The sequence below is a fragment of the Lathamus discolor genome, chromosome 4, assembly GCF_037157495.1.
Source record: "Lathamus discolor isolate bLatDis1 chromosome 4, bLatDis1.hap1, whole genome shotgun sequence".
In the NCBI taxonomy this organism is placed as follows: Eukaryota; Metazoa; Chordata; class Aves; order Psittaciformes; family Psittacidae; genus Lathamus; species Lathamus discolor.
Genome location: NC_088887.1, coordinates 91,203,581 through 91,222,660, shown reverse-complemented (window position 1 = coordinate 91,222,660; position 19,080 = coordinate 91,203,581). Strand labels below are relative to the sequence as shown.

At 36.5% G+C, this 19,080-nt stretch overlaps 1 protein-coding gene across 3 annotated transcripts in view; it reads left to right on the top strand.

The window, feature by feature from the left end:
* The window catches only part of TDRD3 (tudor domain containing 3), a 100,346-nt gene extending 81,806 nt beyond the window's left edge, over window positions 1–18,540 (top strand). For all 3 annotated transcript variants that reach the window (XM_065678153.1, XM_065678154.1, XM_065678155.1), the window contains 2 exons: window positions 13,228–13,364; window positions 18,302–18,540. In XM_065678153.1, coding sequence (XP_065534225.1) covers window positions 13,228–13,347 — 120 coding nt within the window. In that variant the 3' untranslated portion in view covers window positions 13,348–13,364; window positions 18,302–18,540. The remainder of the gene's footprint in view (window positions 1–13,227; window positions 13,365–18,301) is intronic.
* The last annotated feature ends 540 nt before the right edge of the window (window positions 18,541–19,080 follow it).

Here is a 19,080-nt window from a genome sequence, read left to right as displayed (position 1 = left end):
TGTTAAAGATGGCATAACATGGTGGAACAATGTATGGATAGGGGATTCTGCTGCTGAAGTAGCATAGTCCTAACATTGTGCTGCATCCTCATCTAGTCAGTGAGGCTTCCTCAGTTGTTACTGGGCAGACATAAGGACTTTTCAGTCCATTCAGAAATAAAGCATACATTTCTCAAGAGAGCCTAAGTGAACAGTGTAAACCCAAACATCTGAATTTAGATCACTATATAGGAAGAACCAACATCTTCACAGTAAACAGCATTTTTATATTTTCTTTCCAAGGTTTTACTGTTTTGTTGCTAAAAGGTTCTTGCAGCTGTAGGAATTTTTCATGAGAAAGGTGATTAGGACCTTAGTCTCCACTTCTTTGTGTTTGGATGCTAAACCTCATCCTCATTATGCATTTGCTGTTCTTAATTGCCCACTGGTGTCATGCTCTGATACTCGGGTTTGTCTTTTAAGCTGAGCACTGCTGGTCACTCTTCTTTATCTTAGTGTTCAAATTAGTATGTAAATCTAGATAGCACACACAAATGCAAAATGAAGTTCTCATGCTGCTTAATACTTAATCCTTTGTTGTAAGATTTAAGTAACTTTGTGATATTTCTTCTTCAAGAGAACAAAACAGATTTTAAACTGACTGCAATAATTACTTTTCTTTCACTGTTCAATGTTATCAGCAATGATGACCTTGTTTTATTAGAAGTGTTATATTGTTTTATTTCAGACCTTCCAGGTAACTTCCAGATAGTCTTTCTTACCTGTCTGTACTGAAGACTTGTTACTAATGTAGATATATACTGTATATGAGTTCTGATGTCCAAATACTGCCAGTTTTTCAGACTGCTTTTTGAAAGAGTGTTGATATTAAGGAAAGATTTAGTGAATTGACTTAAAGGCGTAAATTTAATCTATGTGTTAGAATTGATGATTCTTTACTGTTTTCTCCAACACACTTTTCAGTACTCATGTGGAATTATTTTTTTATTTTTCTGCCAACAAATATAAACTGGTGAAAATCTACACTGGGAGGAAGAACAAAGAAAGAGAAAGTTGCTTACCTAGTCACTTGAAAAAGAAGACAAAATATCACAGTGACCTTATTTTGATGACACGACCAATTGTTTAAGCACCTGAGCTTCTGGTCTACTTTTGGCAACCTTTATAATTCTCAAAAATAATTATCATTAACTTACTATTTAAATTGTTAGTAGGTTTATTATAATTTACTTTTTTCTTCACCCCCTGCTAGTTAACATTTTGTTCTCTATTCCTCCTGTCTTTCTAGTAATAAACTGCACTACATTGGTACAAGTTTTGTGGGATTGGTTTTGGTTTTGTTGGTTTTGTTTTGTTTTGGTTTGCTTTCATAGAATCATAGAATGCATAGGGTTGGAAAGGACCCACCCCTACCATGGACAGGGACACCACACACTAGACTGTGTTGCCCAAGGCTCTGATCAGCCTGGCCTTGAACATTGCCAGGGATGAAGCATTTACCACTTCTGAGGTTCCAGGACCTCACCACTCTCACAGTAAAGAACTTCCTCCTTATATCCAATCTAAACTTCCCCTGTTTAAGTTTGAACCCATTGCCCCTTGTCCTATTGCTACAATCCCTAATGAAAAGTCCCTCCCCAGCATCATCACAGGCCCCCCTATAGATAACTGGAATGCTGCTATGAGGTCTTCATGAAGCCTTCTCTTCTCCAGGCTGAACAGCCCCAACTTTCCCAGCCTGTCTTCGTATGGGAGGTGCTTCAGTCCCCTGATCATCCTTGTGGCCCTCCTCTGGACTTTTGACCGTAGATTGAATTTGCCTGATGTTCTCAGGTTAAATTGTGCTTTCCGCTTTAATGGAAAAATTGTTACTAGGTGATCTTAAGACTCCTTGATAATTGACTGTGTACTGTCCATCAGTATACAGTCAATATACAGTGACTCAGATGCCCGAGTCAGTCCTTGTTAAGTTTTCAGTTACTCTGACACCTAGGATGCTGCTATTTTTTTTTTTTTTTTGATGACTACAAGTATAGGAGATAAGGCTGTGTTTTACATAAGGTAGATCAAAAAGCTAGTGGGGAGTGCTTTTTTCAATAATCACATACAATACCCATAGAAATATATGTAATAGCACTAAATTGTTGTTTGGACATTTTTTTTTTTCTTAGTGCTTGCAAACTGGTTTAGGTATGCAGTTGATAAATATTTTTAATAATAAAATTACATTTGGTTTCCACTGTTTTAGAGTTCTTCTAAGAATTTTGTATGTAACACTACAATACTGTATCTTTCTGTTTTCCTCTATGTAGCAGGGGACACTTAATGAAAACATTTTAATCCCAGTGGAAAATCATTGAAAAGTCATTGTGGATATAAAAACTGCTTAGTTATTCTTGTAAAATATGTAAGATTACTCTAGTGTAATGTAAGGAAATGGTGTAGCTTTTCCATCTATGCATGTTACTGCCTGATTCTGCTTGCTTTCAAAACAAGCTAGATCTTTAATTCATTTAAAAATACTAATATGAAGTTTTTATTTCGGGTTAGTTTCCTCTTCCTATATCTTGTACTGTTTTTTCTGCCTAAAGAGGCGAGAAGGCAAAAATTACTGTTGAGGTGTAAGTATTATACATTATCATAGTGTTTCTATAATTTATGTTGTGGGGACTGACTACCCACTCTGCAGCTTTCCTCAGCTCATTCCTCCATTCAGGAATGAGCTGACACAAGAAAATAGCAAAGGGTTTTGGATTACAGTTAATTCACACCAGCAGACAGTTGAGAGATCAAATTTGGTAAAGTTTTGTCTTGTACCTCACAGAGCTCTAAGAGCTTTTACAGGTGTTATCTTAAATCGAACTATAATTCAGGGTTTTTTTACATGCCTGTCCCCTGTTCCAGGTACGTGAAGAAATAAACTCTCATGAGTTTTCTGAAGGTGTCTGAAATTCTCTCCAGCAGTGTAAAGAGCACTACTGAAAACCAGTAAATGTAAAGGATTACAGCTGTCTCTTTAAGCTGGAGAAGACTTCTGCCTGTCTGTTTCATGGAGGTTTTGAGCCCATTCCAATATCTTGATTTACCACAGGCAAATACTTACTTGAAGGATTGGGTGCCATTTCTTTATGGCTCTTCAACCTGGATGGCCTTAGCATCTTGTTTGATGTGATCATCATAGTATGAAGTCTTTCCCATTGAATAACTTAAGTAGGTGCAGTAAATCAGTGTGCCTTGGTTGGATCTCTTAGGTAGCTTCTGTCTTCATTGACTATACCGAAAACAAGAGTGTTAAGAGAACTGTATGCTATACTTGAGCAGTTCTGAGATTGCTGTAGAAAACAAGTCCCTAAGTAGTTGCATCAGACAAGAATTTGATGTCTTCAGTTCTGTTGCTTCTGTACTGTTAGGAAAATTTGTAGAATAATTTTACAGTTCATAATTACTCACTGATTAAATGAAGGCTGAGTATTTTGGACTAACCTCCTTCCTGAGTGGTGGTGCATATTTATTAATTAATTTTAACCTCAAAAGTTACTAATGTAGATCAAGTTTCCACAAAAGGCTATCTTCCTGCTTTAGTAAAACACTGTAGATTTTGTGCCTCATTTTCCATCTCACCAATATGTGGTGATTTCAGTTGCCTCTGTCCTGCCAGGCTGAAAAATTACTTTTCATAGTCTACCCTAAACTATTTAATTTTCTCACTAAAGACAACTATTTACCTACTGGAAATATTTCCTTAAATTCCATCACATTTTTCGCAGAGCACTGTTGTATGTGCCTTTATACAGAATTAATATTCAGGTTCTGTAAGGGTAATTCCTTATATGATTTATTTATTTTCCCAGCCTTTTTTGTCAGAGGCAGGATTTAGAGACAAGCATTGTGGAAAGCATTTATCCTGGTAAATTACTACTTTAGCAACTCTGTCATCTGAGAAACTACCTGGTTTTTCAGACCTTAGCTGGGGGTATCCATGTTGGAGTATAGACAGATGATGACAACTTAAATATTCCTATGAAAGTTACTGGCCCTTAGCTGAAATGTAATAACTGACACTTAAAGGTGATTAAGGAACTGCATTTTACTTTTTAATAAACTGAAAACAGGCAAATCTCAGTTGAGAGAAGGTAATTTATACTAAGTGGGCATAAAACAATGGTTTTCAATTATTTGTCTGTATCATTAAGCATCACAGAATATGTTTCAGTCTTCCACTTGAGCATTTCCTCAGACTATGAAATACCATTGCAAAAGATTGCCAGCTGTACCAATCAGATTAAGGATACATTCTTCTTGGAGCTTGTAGTTATTGATACAAGTTGTGACAGTTAAAGCAGGCTACTTAGAGCATTGCAGTGTTCTCTTTCTTCCCACCCCCTTGTTATTAAATGTAATTGCATACAATGGTAATCCATTATTTGGAGGTTGCATATGGGCTCCTTAGGTTATTTTGAGTGTATTAGAGGTGCAGCCTCACCAGTGCCGAGTACAGGGAGGCAATCACTTTCCTGGCCTTGCTGGCCAAACTACTGCTGATACAGGCCATGCTGTTGGTCTTCTTGGCTGCCTAGGCACAAGCTGGCTCATTTTCAGTGGCCATCAGTCAGCACCCCCAGGTCATTTTCCACTGAGCAGCTTTCCAGCCACTCTTCCCCAAGCCTATAGCATTGCATGGAGTTGTTGTGACCCAAGTGCAGGACCCAGCACTTTGTCTTGCTGAACCTCATACCATTGATCTTGGCTGATTGACCTTTTGCCATGTTTTTTACTTTCTAGTTCTGTTTTGTGCTGTTGGTCATTCATAAGTGAAATCACACAGGCATTTATTTACTGGATCTATGCTTGTGTGTGACTTTTGGGATTTGTATGGCAAATTTTGTCATGTGTTGAGTGTGTGCACAGTGCATTCTGTTTCACCTAACATCACTCAGTGCTTCCCTGTTTACGTTTTGGTAGTGGTTTCATGCCCTAACAGCAAGCATTAGATAATTTCTCATAATATCACTTAGTGTTTTATTTCTGAAGGTTTTGTTGGCAGAATTTTCTGATTACATCCAAGAAGTCCAGCAATACAGCAAACACTTCCCCGTGGCCCCCCATATGGAACTGTATGGTTTTGCTTATGAGTGCACTGAGTGCACAGAAACTAAATACTGATTTACTTTTTATTTCCCAAGTCTGTGGACATCTTCATTCAACCTGAGGTTCTGAAAAACTGGATGAATATTTTATCAATTAAAAAACAACAAAAAAAATAAATGTTTGGGAGAGGGAAGGGCTGACAGTTGTATGGGGGAGAGGCAATGGAGATGGACCCTTAACTTTGTGGCTTTTTCTGAAAACTGGCACAGTTACTCCTCATAGTAACATTATTCCTTATGGTACATAACTCCTTACACTGATTACTGTTAACTGATTTCATGTTGTTAAATTTGCTTTGTTGAAAACATTTCCCCTTCTAGTTTGTGGCTTTATTCTTGCTGAATTGAGAAAACTCGATGTGTTCTGTGGCTGCATGTTATTTATATAGCAGATCTCACTTCTTTTCTTTTAGAAACTATTGGAAAGAAACCTTGAAATATTTGTAGTTTGATACTGATACTACCTGGTTTGAATAAGCTTTTACTGACAGAAGGAATGTGGTGTGAATGGCTTAACTATTTCCAAGGAACTTTTGAAATTCAGTATTTTTTCTGTATTGACAATATAGTGACAACTTGCAGGAGAGTATGATTGTTTCAAGCACAAACCTCACAAGAAGAGTTGCATATTTATATTAATATGTGCCACAGGGAATGAGTGTAAGTATGAATAACCTGTGCAATACCCTTAAGGGGAATAGATAAGCTAGCAAGATGTCTGTGGGATAATCATGCCCAAGGCTTACATTATCCTAGTTTTGTGGAAATGTAATTGTGAGTGTGGTCTATTTAGAAAACAAAAGAATGCTTTGTTTTCAGAGCTGAAGAATAGCAATGAAGTACAAAAATGCCTAATTCCAAGTTAACTGTTGTGCTGGTTTTAATGGTCTCAGATTTAAGTATGTAATTCTTTTCCTTGTCCATCTCTCTATTTCATTTCATGATTCTTTTTTTTTCCTGAAGAATCTACAAGTTTTCTGTCACTTGGTATCTAATGTTTATTGCTTCACTCAAAACTCAGGATGTATATTGTCTTAACATAATGATTTTAAAATTGGCTGTTTCTGAAGCTTATCAGCTCTTGTCATAACTTATATTTTTAGCAGAGGAAAATGTGAGCTAAATCTAATTCGTAGAATCACAGAATGGTTTGGGTTGGAAGGAACTTTTAAGAGTTCTAGTTCTAACCCCTCTGCCATGAACAGGGGCACCTACCACTAGATCAAGTTGCTCAAGGCCCTGTCCAACCTGGCCTTAAGCACTTACAGAGATGGAGCATGCACAACTTCTCTGGGCACCCTGTTCCAGTGCCTCATCACCCTCACAGTGAAGAATTTTTCCCTGATATCTAACCTAAATCTACACTTTCTCAGTTTAAAGCCATTCCCTTGTAAAGGGTCCTTCTCCATATTTCTTGCAGGCCCCCTTCAGGCCCTGGAAGGCTGCTTTTAGGTGCCCCCTGCGCCTTCTCTTCTCCAGGCTGAACAAGCCCAACTCTCTCAGCCTGACTCCATAGGAGAGGTTCATCAGCCCATCATCTTTGTAGCCCTCCTCTGGCCTTGCTCCAACAGGTCCGTGTCCTGGCCAAGAAAATGTAGAATTATTTGACCTCTGATGTTTGGTTATTGAAAGTCAACATAAAAGAGATAATTATTTCATTTCTGATGCTAAAGAAAACTGCCTAGGGAAGGCTTATCTTGACACTTTTATTTTGAGAATAAAAAAAATAACAGATATTATGGTGTAGCTCCATGCCACCTAGTTTTACATACTATAGTTAAGAATATACTTATTTGTGGCTGACATGTGCTCAGTAGAGACAGACATACCCTCATAAGAATCAGTTCCTTTTTCTAAGTATAAATAAAGGAAAAATATTGTTTGTGTATGTTTGTTTGGGGGGGTGGGGTGTTGTTTGGGATGTTTTTTTAAGGGGTTTATGATATTGTAGCAAGTTTAATGAATTGTCAGAAGTAGCTTGTAAATTTAATTTGTCATATAGCTGATTCCTTAGTTACAAAAGATATAAATGTAGGATGCAGATACACTGCAAAAGATCTAGGGAAGAGTTAAGTAACAGTAATAATTATATATCTAAATATACCATTCTAAATGGTATATTAAAAGATTAATTAAAAAACCCTCACCTTTATCATATGATTACTACCTTACAGCATTTATTTAAAGGAACATTTTTGATTGATATATTTACAATTAGTTATGTGTATTTTTAGTCATCAGTGATAACTATTGCAGTGTCTTACGTGACGTGTGAGCATCCTAAAAGTATGTTTTCCTAAAAATGTAATGCTACCCTCACTCCTTTTTCAGACAGTTGATATTAAGTATCTGAGAGCAGTGAGGGGTCAGCTCTCTGCAGGTCTAGCCGTATAACCTTGAATCCCACACTCGTCCTTCTCACCCATAATTTAACTCAGAAATTGGTATGGCCATAGGCTCAGTTTAATATACATGTGTTGTGTGCTGTGACAAAAACCTGTGAGCATCCTCAGGCTCACAAAGACTACTCTCTGAGAAGATTACTCTCTGACTGGAACTGATATTTTAAGTAAAAAGCATAATTTGCAAAGAAAATTGATCAAGAGCAAATGTGTTGAATGGTTCTGTAACAGGCACTTCAAAAATGCTTTTGTCGCTAAGTCAGTACTTGGTTAAGTTCCTTAAAAAATCTACATTAGTGGTGATTTCTATTTTACTTGGAATTTTCACACCTTATTTGATAGCAAGTTTTGAAAATATGCCCTAAAGCCACTCCAAGAACATATAACTTAAAATTTTGTTCTTTTATTAAATGAAAACACTGCTATTCACAGAATACTGTGTTCACTGTTAGTTATTATAGTGTTCTAAGAGTCTATTTAGGTATTCAGGTAAAGTAAAAAAAATAAGGGAATACTGTAGACAATTCAGCCAGTGATTTCTTTTTCCATATAAATATGGATATGTAATAAATTGCAATTTAAATATTTAAGTGTAGCTTTTCATAGGAAACATGAATTTTTCAGTATGTTTGTAGTACAGTTGGGGCTTCTGTTTGTTTTTTTGTTTTTTGATACTTCTGGAAAATCTTACAGTCTATTTTTGATTGACACGAGCACAGGTAAGTAGAAACTGCAAAAAAACCCCAAAGATTAAAGTACTCAAGGAGATCAACACTGGGTGATTAGGCAAAAGAAGTAAATTTTGAGAAAGAAAGTTAACCGGGGAAAACAAGAGGTCGCTCGGTTTGTGAACAACAGGAGACAGCTGTTGCCGGCATACTGGGCAACACAAAGAGGCATTAAATCTGGACTTGGAATGGGAGTTGAAATGCACATGAAAGAAAAATTCATTTTGCAAGGAAGCAAGTGCTCTTTGTACTGAGTCCAACAGTTTTTCCATGCATTGAGTATGTGGCTGAAGTTAAAAATGCAGCTTAAACTGAAACAGTGGTTTGACACTACTGAAATGGAAAATGCCTTCTTTCTTTGTCTTCTGTCTGTTTGTCCCATGCTCCCTGGCGCCACGCTACTGTTTTATGCCTTCTTGTGCAGACTCTGGTGCTCATCCCCTAATGGCTCACAGAGAGCCGTAACTGAAAAGCCTTGGCAGAAGGGCCCGGTGAATAGAGCAGGATTTTCTGTTCACGGACAGAAATGGACAGATGTAACTAGTTTGTAGGTGGCAAACTTGGAGCTGCTCAGCTGTGACTTGCAGCTGCGTCCTAAATATGAGCAGAACATTGAGTAAAACATTTGTGTAACGTGTAACTTCTGTCCTGCTTTTTACTGTCATCCACCTATTCAGTATTCTCAGAAGTGATGCAAAAAGTATTCACTTCAAGGACTGCGTTAAAAAAAAAAAAATAATTTCTCAATGGTTATTTTGAATGCACTGAAAGAAGTCTTGCAATTGAAATTCACTGAGAAAGCTTTTAATGAAATTTACTCTGCTCTAATATTGTTAATTTTAAGAGTAAATTGGTTGTTAAGTATTCTAACAACTTTATTCTGCAGCTATGAAATCCATTGATTTTTGTTTATTTTAATGTAAAAGTATGTTGGTAGTCACTTGGCTGGACTGAAGTTCACTAAGCTCAGCTGGTAAAAGTATGGTGGTGGTACAGGCTGTTTGGAATATATGGGTCCAAAATAAAAGCACTGAGTATGCGTACATTCCCATTTTCCATTTGTTCAGTTCTTGTCTGTCTTATGTAATGTAATGAAAATACCTAAAGTCACAGCAGCTTTTTGTGGCAAAATTTTGAAGAGAAGCTGAAATTCCCAATGACTTCTGCTTCCCTGTTCACAATCTTTTTTTAAATACCGAAAGAAGGCTGACATCCTCCACCCTCTCTCTTGTGTCATTCCAACCTCTTACTGCAATAGTTTCTTTGTGCTTTCCATTGTTTGCTTTGTAAACCGTCCCTATGGCTCTGCCAGGTTTTGTTATCTTTTGTAGTTGTGCTTAGTGGCATCATTTCATCTCCAGGTACACAGCCCTAGAGTAGGCTTTGTGCAAGTACTAGAAAGCTCCGTCCTGGATCCTGGAATATTAGATAAATAATGAACAATAAGCTCTGAAGGATGGAGATAATAAAATATATACATTTTTGGAGTAGTGTACTGATGTAAAACCTCTACTGGTAATAGAAGGAGAATGAAAATGCACGGAGAGATTCGTGGCTGCCTTTGCTTTATAAAATGTAATGTAGATCTTACATGGATAAGGAAGTAGGAAATGGAATAATTTACAATGAGTCACAAGCAAGTGATAAATCAAAAGCAAACAGCAAGGAAAAATTGAAAAATAGAGTTGGTGGCAAGATGCATGACCTAATTGACTACAGAGTTGTAATGAAGGAAATAGGGACAGCTCAAGTTTTTACGTTGAAGAAGTGGAAGAAAAATAAAGGAAGTGAACATTTTAAGTTTTGTCTATGGAGGGTGGATGCTATTCCAGAAGAGGGATGGCAGCTTTGAGCATGGAATGGAGAGATTTTGATGTAAATTGGGATAAAGATGAAGCCAGGAAAAAAACATCAAAAAAAAAAAAACGCAATAGAGATAGAATGAAAGATGAGCAGTGGTGAATGGATTGATGGTCAGTGGCCAAGAACTGGTGGAGGAAAAGAAATGCATTTACTTGAAAACAAGAAACAATGTTTAATAAGGACACAGCTTGGCAAATTGTTATTTTGCAGAATGTTAGATCCACTTAAGATAAAATATGAATAGGTAAGGCCCAAGGAACAAATGACGGTCTGTCATCCGACATAAAGATGTCAGCCCTCAACAAGGTGATCAGTAACTGGGAGGGGTGTCACTGTGCAGAGGGAAGAATGAGGGAACAGTTGAAAAATGGCTGTTGCTCATTCATTCATATTATCATTTGCTGCATTGCTCGCCTTCATTTCATTCCAAGCCTCAAGAAGTGTGATTTCACGTTTCACTCTTGCTTATTGTAATAAAAATACTTCGAAAGGCATGCATCTGAAGCTTTTCAGTTCTGTGTGTAAAGACAACTGCACCAAAATAGGTCTGCGTAAGACAAATTCTAGTTTTAATTTGATTTTACTGAATTCAAAGGATCAACATTAACATTGAGATTTAATGAAGATTTGCTGCTCTAGAAACTTACTGTGATATACTTGTCCTCAGAGCTATTATGGGTGAGACGGGATGCACTAAACTAATTAGTGTTTTCTTTTTGAGACTACCAAGTTTACAAAGAAAAGATTCATGTCTAATTTGCTACAGTCTCTGTATGCATTGCTGTATTTTCAGTCATGCGTATATGCCATGAAAGTTCATCAGTTTATTCTTGAAGAGTGAGCTCTTTTATGTTAGAGTGAAGCTTTGGCAAAGAATTTTAAGAACACTTGCAATTGCGTCTTTACTTTTTTGTCAAATAATATGGAACTGTTTTCAGCTATTCATGTTTCCTGCAGTATACTGAAAGAACTGGAGGTATTTAGATCACTTCAGGCACCTAGCTTACTTTTTAATATTTTGTTGGCAGTACAGCTTGTGTTGTCAGTGATGGGACATTACTTCATATACTAAGTTGAGGCTTTGAACCAGGGCTAGTGGTATTGTAAACAGTGTGGGGTTTGGGTTTTTTTCAGTTAGACATAGAATCATAGAATCAGCAAGGTTGGAAAAAGATTTTAAGATCATCAAGTCCAGCCGTTACCCCACGACTGCCAAGACCACCACTAAGCCATGTCACTGAGGGCCTCATCTACATGGGGTTTGTACACTCCCAGGGATGGCGATTCCACCACTTCCCTGGAAAGCCTGTTCCAATGCCTTTTGGTAAAGATTTTTTTCCTAATATCCAATGTAAACCTCCCTTGGCACAGCTTCAGGCTGTTGCCTCTTGTCCTGTCACTTGTTACCTGGGAGAAGGGATCAGCCTTTTATTTATTATTTTTTTTCTTTTTGTGTAGTCAATGTCTCTGAACCTTTTTATATGAGGGAATTGATAGTGCCGCAGTCAGTAAAAGAGATACAGTGAGAAAATAAGTTTCATGGCAGGGCTCCATGGTTCTCAGCCTTTGGCTACAGAGAAACTATAAGTCAATTAGGCTGTATTAAACTGTGTTTGAAAATATGTTTTTTCTTTCACAGCTATTGCATACTTTCTGTAGTAGGGCTTAATCTGTTGTTCTGGAAATACAGCCATGACCACAGGCATGCCCTATAAATAGAAGACTTTACTATGAGGAATGTGGTTGTCTGTAACTGTTATTTTTAAAACTGCATGTTTATTGATACTCAAGCTGATTCAGAAAGATACATTTCTTGAGAGCTGACTTTTTACAACAGAAAGTTAGGCTGTAGATTTTCTTCCATGTCTCTTACAGTGATATATTTTATTGCTGTGACTTGCTTACTCTTTGTTGTATTTATGCTGCGCTCTAAGATGGTTCCTGAGTATTGAAATTGTTGATGAACTTTTAATGAATCATTCAACATTCTTGGTTTGTGTCCCTGTATGTTCCTATGTTGTAAATGAAAGGGAATTAAGAGTTATATACTCGGTACTTTTTCCTGAAGACAATTTCTCACGGCATGTTCCCTCTAGACTTGGTGTCTGTTACAGTGCAGTGTTAGAATATTAAGACAAATGAAATTATAACTGTTTCCCTGAGACACCATTTGACAGTCATACTCAGGTTCACAAACTTCTTTTATTTTTTTCAGCCTATAATTTTATCTTCTATTTCTCTTCATTATCAAATCTAATGCTCTTCAAGCCGTTTTTCTTTAATGTGTACCACACTCGAATGTTCCATCAGATGAATGTTTTTCCTTTCAGTATTTCTTGACCAATGCAAATATGTAGCTATTTTAATCTCTTGGTGATTTTTGTTGTTGTTTTTTTCCTCTGAATTCCATGTAATTTGTCAATATCTTTCTGGTATTGAAATGCCTAGGAGTGAATGCACTATTGCAAATATGTAATTACGTCTGCTCTGATCATTCAGAGGTTATATTTATTATTGCTTCACATAGCAAATTCATATTTAAATTCCTGTCCACTATACTTGGAGGCTTTTTTCATTATTACTGCATCACAGATTTTATCCACTGTTTCAGATCTGTGTTTTTAGCCTGCATATTGTCAGATGCTGTTGCTTGCATTTCCATTTCCCAATTTGTGTATTTCATTCCACACACATTTCTAAACTCCCCAAAGCTGATGCTTCTCTTGCTCTGGCAGGTTATCAAGGTTATCTCGCTTCTTGAGTTTGTTGCCTGTATGACTTTGGAAAATAATTTTAATATATAGACTTTTGGGTTTTTTTCTGCAAATACTTAATAACTTCTGCTGCTGCCCTGGGGATTGAGTTTTGAGATTCTCTGTCTTGTTTTTGTTAGCTTTCCTAAGTTAGAAAAACCCACTCCCATTATTGCTGTTATTTTATTAAGTGGTCATCTGCATAGAATCAGCAGTTGCTATGCATGCGTGAATTCATTGATACATGTATATGTGTGTGTCTGTATGTATATGCCTACTCATGTATAATGTGCTTTCCTACTCATCCATTTAAAACAATGCTGTATACCTGCAGGAGGATGAAGAAGAAACGTATGAGCAAACTCTAGAATTCCGCAGAGGAGGTGACGGTCAGCCAAGACGGTCCACACGACCTACTCAACAATTTTATCAACCTCCAAGAGCTAGAAACTGATTGATAAGAAATAAAAGGTAAATATGATACTGCTATTTTATTTACGAGTTTGGATTTCAAGAAAAGTAGATCTGGATTGTTCTGTACTAAAGTGTCCTTCAGTCTTTGTGAAGTTTGTGAGAGAACTTTCTACAGCTTTGCCAGTAGTTGGCTGTATAAGAACCATCAGTATTGGGTTGCAAGTGGTAAGTATTTTGAAGAAATAAATGACTGTAATCATTGTTTTACAAGCAAATAGACAACGTAAAATTCTTAGAAACACCTTGTTCATCACTTTAAAAACAAAAGTATTGAGCAACAGCACATGTATGACCTACTTTGTTTTAATGGTGGCAATCTGTTTATATGGAGCCACACCTACGAACTATTGATACTAAGTTTGTGTCTTACTATTTAAGTGAAGGTTTTATGGTTCTGTCTTTTTAGTTTAAAAAAACACTTACTGTGGTCACCTACATGAAAGATATGTTTGGCATATTGCTTCTAAATTTTTTTAGGGGAATTGGTTTACTTACAAGTTGGATGTCTGTATTTCTTTGGATGCTGTGGCTGTAGGAAGAGGCTTGATATAGCTGTGGGGAGAGGGAAGGCAATAGAAGCACTTCATTAAATAGCTTTTAAACTTTGCTTTATGTAAGGACTGAAGTAATCTGAGCAAGCTTTTTACTTGATACTTTTTCACCTGAGAGCAGTAGCGTCTCATTCACTTACATTGGATCAGCTTATTGTCTGAAGTAAGTGTCTGCAGTCCCTGCTGAACTTAGCACTGTCTGTCTCTGTCCATGGTCCCATATTCTGCTTTTTGTGAGCCATTTATGTGAGTAAATATTCTTTCTATTTTTTCACTTAGTGAGGGAAGGAAAATGAGCAACACTAAAACCTATTATCTGTGAGCTCATCACTGAATGGGGAGGTACAAAGCCTAAAAATATTTGCTGTGCTCTGAATCTTGAGGGTATACCTGCACCTGTGCTCTTCTAATTAGCAGAAATTAAGGGATTATATATCATGCTCAAAAAATACAGCACACATGTACATTCAGAAATGTAAAAAGGCCAGCCAGATAAAACAGTTTTAATTCATTTACTAAAGAAATCAAATATGCTGTCCTGCTTTCATTATACTTGGGGATCTTCTAAATCCTCAATTTTCAATCCTGAATTAAGCAAGCTTTGTAAAGCCACATGCTATTTGATGTACATTGACAGTGTGGCTTTGTCTTGAATCTGCCTTTTTTCTACTAGCCAGTTTATTTTTTACAGAGCTCTTTTTAGTTCCTTTCCTTGCTCCAGTCCTCCATGGTCAGTAGCTTTAATAGGTGCTGCTGATCTCTGCAGCTTTGGTATTGCTGAGGTACAATAATGTATGATTTTACTTTTTGATCATGTGCTAAAATGCCTTTTTCATTTGGGAGAGTACTGGCAATCTATGAGCAAAATTTATTCTTGGCTCTAGCCAAGGTGATAATTATGCTATTTTTGCCTGTATCATTCAATTTTCTATTTTAAGTATGTGTATCAATCACTATCAATAAACATGTCACCGGTTAATTTATGCAGAAATAATTCTGGCATATGCCCTGATCTGAGTTCTAAACCAGCTCAGCTGGCTCAGAGGAGTGTCAGTGTGATCAACCGAATGAAATGTGCTCAGTGCACACAGCACTGAGAGAGGGTAATTTTTGTCTTTAGATAATATTTTTGGCATTTCTCTTAATTTTACAGTATAAATCTGGAAAATTATATTTAGCTTTGGTCACATGGCGGGGAGGGGGAAGCAAACATCCAGAGTGATGGTAACTCCTGTATCTCAAGAAGAGTGAATAAATTGTTGGCAAGTAAGGATCAACCTTTCTAAGGCACAGGTGGTTGTTCCTTGCAGGTGTTCTTATACCTTGCTTTGAGGATTCTAACAGCATCCTTGGTATCAAAACTGTAAAAAAATACATAGTTACAGCCCTTCCCATGCCCCAGTTCAAATACTTTTGCGTTCTCCAAGTAAAGGGGTAGGGAAAGAAGATATATGTTGGAAAATGTGGCATGCAGTTAAATATATCTTTTCAGCAACTACTTTGTTTTAAAAAGTACATCTTTTACGGAAAGTACTTCCAGATATATCCTTTTTTTTTTTTTTTTCCATCATAATTTAAACCTCTTTGCCTCAGTTGATGAAACAAGGTATTTTCTCTGTCCTCTTTTGGCCCAGGACTGTTTAACTACTACTCAATTTAGATAGTGCCAATTTGTCTTCCAAATCTGAGTTTATTAACCCAGGTCAGTGTGCAATCAGTGGCAGTGTAACCCTAGTAAATTTTGGTTACTTTTGTAAGGCTGTTAGAATATTATGTACATAATTTCTACAATACAAATAGCAAATACATACCTTAAATAGATGTCACTGTAAACAGCAATTCATTATAAGATACAAGTTGCTGCTTGACAGGAAGATACATCCCTCTAGATCAAAACATTCACTGCCATCTTCTTTGGCTGCCGTAACTGATTTGTCTTGAACTTTAATTAAGTGGAGTTAGTATTTCTAACTGGTTAAAATGTGGTAGATTAGAACATTTGTGCATTTTATATTAACATGATTTGCTAAATCTGGCTGTTTTAATTAGCTGCTTTGTCAGGTTTAGGTTTGTATTTGGAAAATTTCCAGTATTAAACTCAGCTACATTTCACCATAAAGTAATGTAACAGCTGTTGGATGTAAACACCAAAAAGAAGCTGTCAAGATACTCAGTTGGTCTGAGATTCTTGAAACACAAGAATCACTCAGGTAGCAAAAGAAACTAAAGAGGCAAGATGTATCTTCTGTATAGAGGCTGGATGATGCTACTTAAGCTGTATTAGTTCAGTCAAAAGAGCCCTTTGTCTAGAATTCATAACAGGGATTTTTTTCCTCTGCCACTGTGTTCTAGTGAACGTTAGGAAAACTGAACAGCTTGTTCTTTTCTACTCAGGAGTGGGACATCTGCAGTTATCTCTGAACAGTGTCAAAAATTCTTCCTCAGTTTGAGAACACTCTCTTGCAAGTCTTCTTAAAGATAAAAATATTGTAGAGAACAACACAGAAGGTTTTGTCTGTGTTGTACAGACAGGCTTTCGCCTGCTAGATTTGCTTCTCGAAGCTCATGTAGAGTCCAGTGTAGCTGCCGTTATTTGCTTTGTTTGATAGGTAAAGTGATGTGAGGAGGTGGCAATTGTGATACTGTGGTGGACATATGTATCATGTATGGCTTATAGCTCCCCATAGTATATCTCATGCTACCATGTATCTTATACTTCAGTTGCATTTTGAAATGCAGTACACTTGACCTAATGAGGTACTGTATGAAGACAGTGGAATTAGAGAGAAACCAGTAATGAAAATCTATTCAGCTTTTCCAAAAATAAGTGGTGAATGTAATTGGTTCTTCTCTGATTTTAAACATAGGCAGAAAATCAATCATATTCCTTTTCTAAATTGCTTTCAGCTTACACAGACTTGTCCAACAGTGTAGCTTTAATGTCTTGACATGTAAAAGTTCAGGAATAATCAATGTCAGTTCCTAGAAGTGGATTTTTGTTTTTTTCCTCTTTTTTATTCCTTAGAGCTCTTGAGAGCATGGTATATTCTTCTTATTTGAAGGTTTTGATATCATGTTAGAAAAAGACATGATTTATTAGGGGAACTATTAGGGGATCCACTGACACAAAATTTTGCCACAGAAGGATGCTTTACCTCTTTACCAGATGATTAATGACACCCTTTATTCCTGAGGGGGAGTACCTCTGTATTATGTAAAATAACTTTTTTTTGTTCCCTAAAGAGACAGAGAGCCCTTGACGATTATTTTATATTATAAATCGGTACATTCTGGAGAATTTTAATATTGTGGTAGATGCCTCATCCCTGGAAACATTTAAAGGCAGATTGGACAAGGCTCTGAGAAACCTGATATAGTTGAAGATGGCCTTCTCATTGCTACCAGAAAGAAAATTCACTCTATCCCAGATAAAACCAGGACAAAGAGGTTGGAGTAGGGGACCTTTAAAGGTCCCTTCCAAACCAAACCATTCTGTGATTCTGTCCTTCTGAAGACCTTCTTGCTGCACTGTTCTATGCTTTGGGTATTAAGAGCAATTGCTACAGACTTGCAGGAAGTCTTGAATTGGTGTTTATTTTGAAGACAGAGCAATAGAGTAGTCATGTTAAGGTGAAGTAACAGAAGTGTGGGGTAATTAGTACCTCACTGTGGTTGCAGTTGACCTAGAAATGATCTTTTATGACTATCTAGCAGTGTGAGGTAGAAAACACTAACACAGAATTTTATCAGAGCACTGCATTCAGAGCCCTTGAACCCACTGTCAGTTGTTTAGGGTATGAGTCAAATACTAGCTTTAACAGGTCTGTAAAATAAGGTACTTCTAGAGAATCAGGAGACAAGAATTTAGAATCTAACAATAATAAAAATACATCCTGAGCTTACACTTCCTGTATAGAATGTCATGATTGTATGAAAAAGAAGGGGAACAAGTAATCAGAAATGAGTGTTTTGAAGGATCATAGCTTTTGTAAGAGCCTGAAAGAACCTAAGAGTGTGAACTTATGAGTACTTAGTTATTATCTGTTTCTTGGGTTTTCCTTTGCTCCATGACAGAATTAATCTACACCTTGTCACACTTGCTATAAAATCTGTATTGAAATCCTTCCTTAGCAATGGAGAAACTGCATTTCTGTGAGAAGCCATTGCCAGAAAGTGTTCTTTCCTTGTATAAAACCAATCATACTTATTGTATTGAAGTGCAGCCTTCTGATTTATTCTTTGCAAGACTTCTATCTCTGTAAGTGCAGAAAAGCAGATACCTGCTCTTTTGGAAGAAGAAAATGAAATAACAGTAAAGTGTATGTTGCACAAAAAGCAGAGAGGTTTTATGCTTATCTACTGTATTTTATTTTTCTCATTTAGAAACCTTGGGGTGAGGGGAAATTCACTGGCAGCTCCAACTTGCTGAAGACTTCTAGAAGAAAGTCTGACTTTTTCCAAGCAACAGGACAGAACAAAGAAAGCTCATGTGAGCAGAAGGAATTTGGACCTGACAACACAAGAGACTTTTTTAAAGTTCTTAGTTATATGAAGCTGAATACTTTTTACATATGAAAGAGGCAAATTGTCATTGCTGCCATCAATAAAACCACACTGCACTATTCTGTTCTTTGCCTTGTATTATTTTTACTGAATCTTCATTGTTAGTTAACATAATACTAATGTATCATGATTTTTATTAGTTTTTAATTGATTTTGGTTCTAATATTGTTTCTAGTGAAGTAAAATTAAAACTTATATTTTCTCAAAAGTAGACAGGAATGGGCCTTTAATTTATATTTCAGGCTAGCATTAGTGAACTATGTTAAAAATTAACAGCTAATTATTGTACAGAAAAATTCTGAATAGGTTTTGACTGTTTTCTGTGCTTATTTTCCAAAGTTGCTGAAGGCCAAATTACAGATTTGCCTATTATGCTTTTCGTGATCTGTGACTAAAAGGTCGAAGGGGAGGAGAAAAAAACCCATAAAATTCAATAGTAATTTTCTAAATGATTTTAGGTAAATATTTTCTTTTTAGGAATATTTATATTACAGAAATAGAAACATTTCTAGAAAGTACAGGAAAGTAGTTTAAACAATACCAAAAGATTCATAGGAGTATTTTAAACATAAATATGCGTATACATGCACACCTGTGCA